The 2,501-nt window shown below is 45.3% G+C and overlaps 1 protein-coding gene across 2 annotated transcripts in view; it reads left to right on the top strand.

Annotated features, from left to right (window-relative positions):
* The first annotated feature begins 1,451 nt into the window (after positions 1 to 1,451).
* Positions 1,452 to 2,501, top strand: part of fndc5a (fibronectin type III domain containing 5a) — a 36,975-nt gene continuing 35,925 nt past the window's right edge. The window contains exon 1 of one of the 2 annotated variants that reach the window (XM_008399616.2): positions 1,452 to 2,392. In XM_008399616.2, coding sequence (XP_008397838.1) covers positions 2,332 to 2,392 — 61 coding nt within the window. In that variant the 5' untranslated portion in view covers positions 1,452 to 2,331. The remainder of the gene's footprint in view (positions 2,393 to 2,501) is intronic. The other variant, XR_532600.2, reaches the window with a different exon arrangement.

Raw genomic sequence — 2,501 nt, 5'->3', positions numbered from 1 at the left:
GAGCTTCAAATTTAATCAGGACATCTGAGTAAGCTGTATGCTCCTCCATGGTGCAGCTCAGTTTCTGTAATATTCAGTCGGGAGATCACATCACATGCTTTGTTTGAAGTTATCCAACAGGCAGTTTTAGCGATATAAAAACCACAATAAAAGCAGATTTAACTTTGCCAAGCCAGGATTACAACATGTGGTATTTTAACTCTAATGCACATAAATGGGATGTAAAGTGGTATTTAAAAATCTGCAGGTAAAGCTTAAATAAAACATTTAAAAAACCTTCAGGAAGTCTAAAGAACTATTTATATTTTTTAAAAAGCACTTTAAATTAGAGCTGAAACACAATTAAATTGTGTCTAATGCTGTAATTGCAAAGCTCTTCATGGTAACAAATTTCAAATGTTTTGTGTTCACTCTCTGTGTACCGATAACATATTTTTCCAGTTGGACATACAGTCATAATCAATAAATTAGTATGTTATGAAAAAGTAAATTTATTTCAGTATCTCAATTCACTCAGTGAAACACATTATATAGATTATTTACACACAAATTGCTGTTTCCATGCCTTTGTTTTAGCTAACTATGATGATATCTAAGATCAGGATGTTACATCAGACCAACAAAAATAATATTTATAATGCATAAATGTGGCCTCATTGAAAAGCATGTTTTCATCTGACAAAGGAGTGTCTAATACACTCAACTATCAGAAATAGCATCATAATTACATAATTTTTGTGCAGCTCTGCTTCAAATGATTATCAGCACAGAGCAGGACAAACTTCCCATACACCTACCATAGGCATGAATATCATATTTGCATTTATATGTGTTCAAAGCTATAGGGAAATTGTTTTACAACCTATGTGTACGTGTATGTTAGGTCAGATGGTCTCTAATTGTTTTATCACCTTCGTTTAGATATAAATGTGCACAGCTACACTGATCTGATAGAAAAGTAATTGTTTGTATTTGATTGTATTCGAGGCTATCCCGAGCCAAGAACGACTAAAAACCGAAGCACAACATATCTAAGTAGCAAAATCGCAACGAAACACATTAAAGTCGGAGACAGTTTCATGACGAAATGTAACAAAGTTTCATGGGTTACAATAGTTGCTCCTACAATCTCACTGTCTCCTTTTTTTTTTTTTACACGCGGACGTGCAGATGAGGGGAGAGGAGAGTGAAGCATGTTAAAAAACGGAACAATAACCCCTTCGCTCCACCACCTGCTTAGTTCCCTGGTAACACGTCAGAGGCAGCGGCGGGCTGTGGATCGAGGCGCGCAGCGGGGCGAAGTCAGCACTTCTTGGGGACACTGCTAGGGGACAGTGGGGCTGTCTCCTGACTCGGGACGCGCACACAGGGCAGAAACAAACACACAAACATCCCGGGGAGCTTCGAGCCCTGGAGCGAGCTGCGGGGAACCTGTCAGGTACTGTAACGCCGGACTTTCACCACCTCTGCGCCCGCTTCGCCGTGCGCTCCGGGCGCTTCGCAAGCAAACCCGAGGTGGAGAGGCGGGTGTCCGCTCAGTGGCGGAGTCAAGAGACACGTGTTTGCCTGTGAAGTGGAGAAAACGCGTTTCCACAGAGGCGACTGTTTGCGTGGGATCGTGTATGCATATTTAATAGAAGAGTGGGCAGCGATAATTCGGAGCGATCTGGCTCACCAAGTGGGCAAAGTGAAGCAGGGGCGTGAGAGGGCTGCTGGTGACAAGTTTTCACTTGATCAGCTGCTCATCCCACACGGTTGCGCCGCGCTCTAGAGGTCAGGCTCGGTGTTTTGGCGGCAACTTTTGGCTGCAATTTACCATACGACGGAGACAGCTTTGGATTCACATATCCTCGGATGGTTAGAGAAAATAAGCGCTTTTTGCTTGTTTGTTTGTTCGTTGTTGTTGATTTAGCTAAATGATTTTTTTATTTGTCGAGCCGGGCTGTGTGTTTCTAAGCGGTAGGAACCTCACACACAAAGCCAGCGCGTTGTCAGTCTGCAGATGCAGCCGAGGGCTGCTGAGCTGGAGGAGGGATCTGACTGGTGCACATTTTTGGACGCATGTGAAACGGCGCAGTCCATGATGATGAAGATGATGATGCTGGCCGCAGCTTTGCAGACAATCGCGGCAGCTGAGTGAGCCGTGAGGTGCTGTCCAGGGTGCTGAAGAGTCGCCGTGTTGTCCACTCCTCCTCCTCCTCCTGCCCGCCGCTCCCTCCCCCCCTTCCTGCCCGTCCAGACTGCACGCGTGAACAGACGTGGATGCCGAGCAGCGCAACACGGCCCGAGTAAATAAATGGGACCGCACGTCGTCCGAGCGTTTGAGAGATCATGGAGAGATTTTTCCTGCTCGTCCTCAGCGGCTGCCTCGGCGTCTCTCGAGTCACGGCGGGTAAGTTTTGTGGCTTGGGAGAGATTATTTTTTTTCTTCCTTTCTTTCTCCCAGGTGAATCTGAGCGGTGGTGATAATTTACTGCGAAATTGAACGCAGCATTCGTTAC

Source organism: Poecilia reticulata, linkage group LG22 (assembly GCF_000633615.1).
Source record: "Poecilia reticulata strain Guanapo linkage group LG22, Guppy_female_1.0+MT, whole genome shotgun sequence".
Lineage (NCBI taxonomy): Eukaryota > Metazoa > Chordata > Actinopteri > Cyprinodontiformes > Poeciliidae > Poecilia > Poecilia reticulata.
Note: the sequence above shows the minus strand (reverse complement) of the source record. Positions and strands in the feature narration are given on the sequence as shown.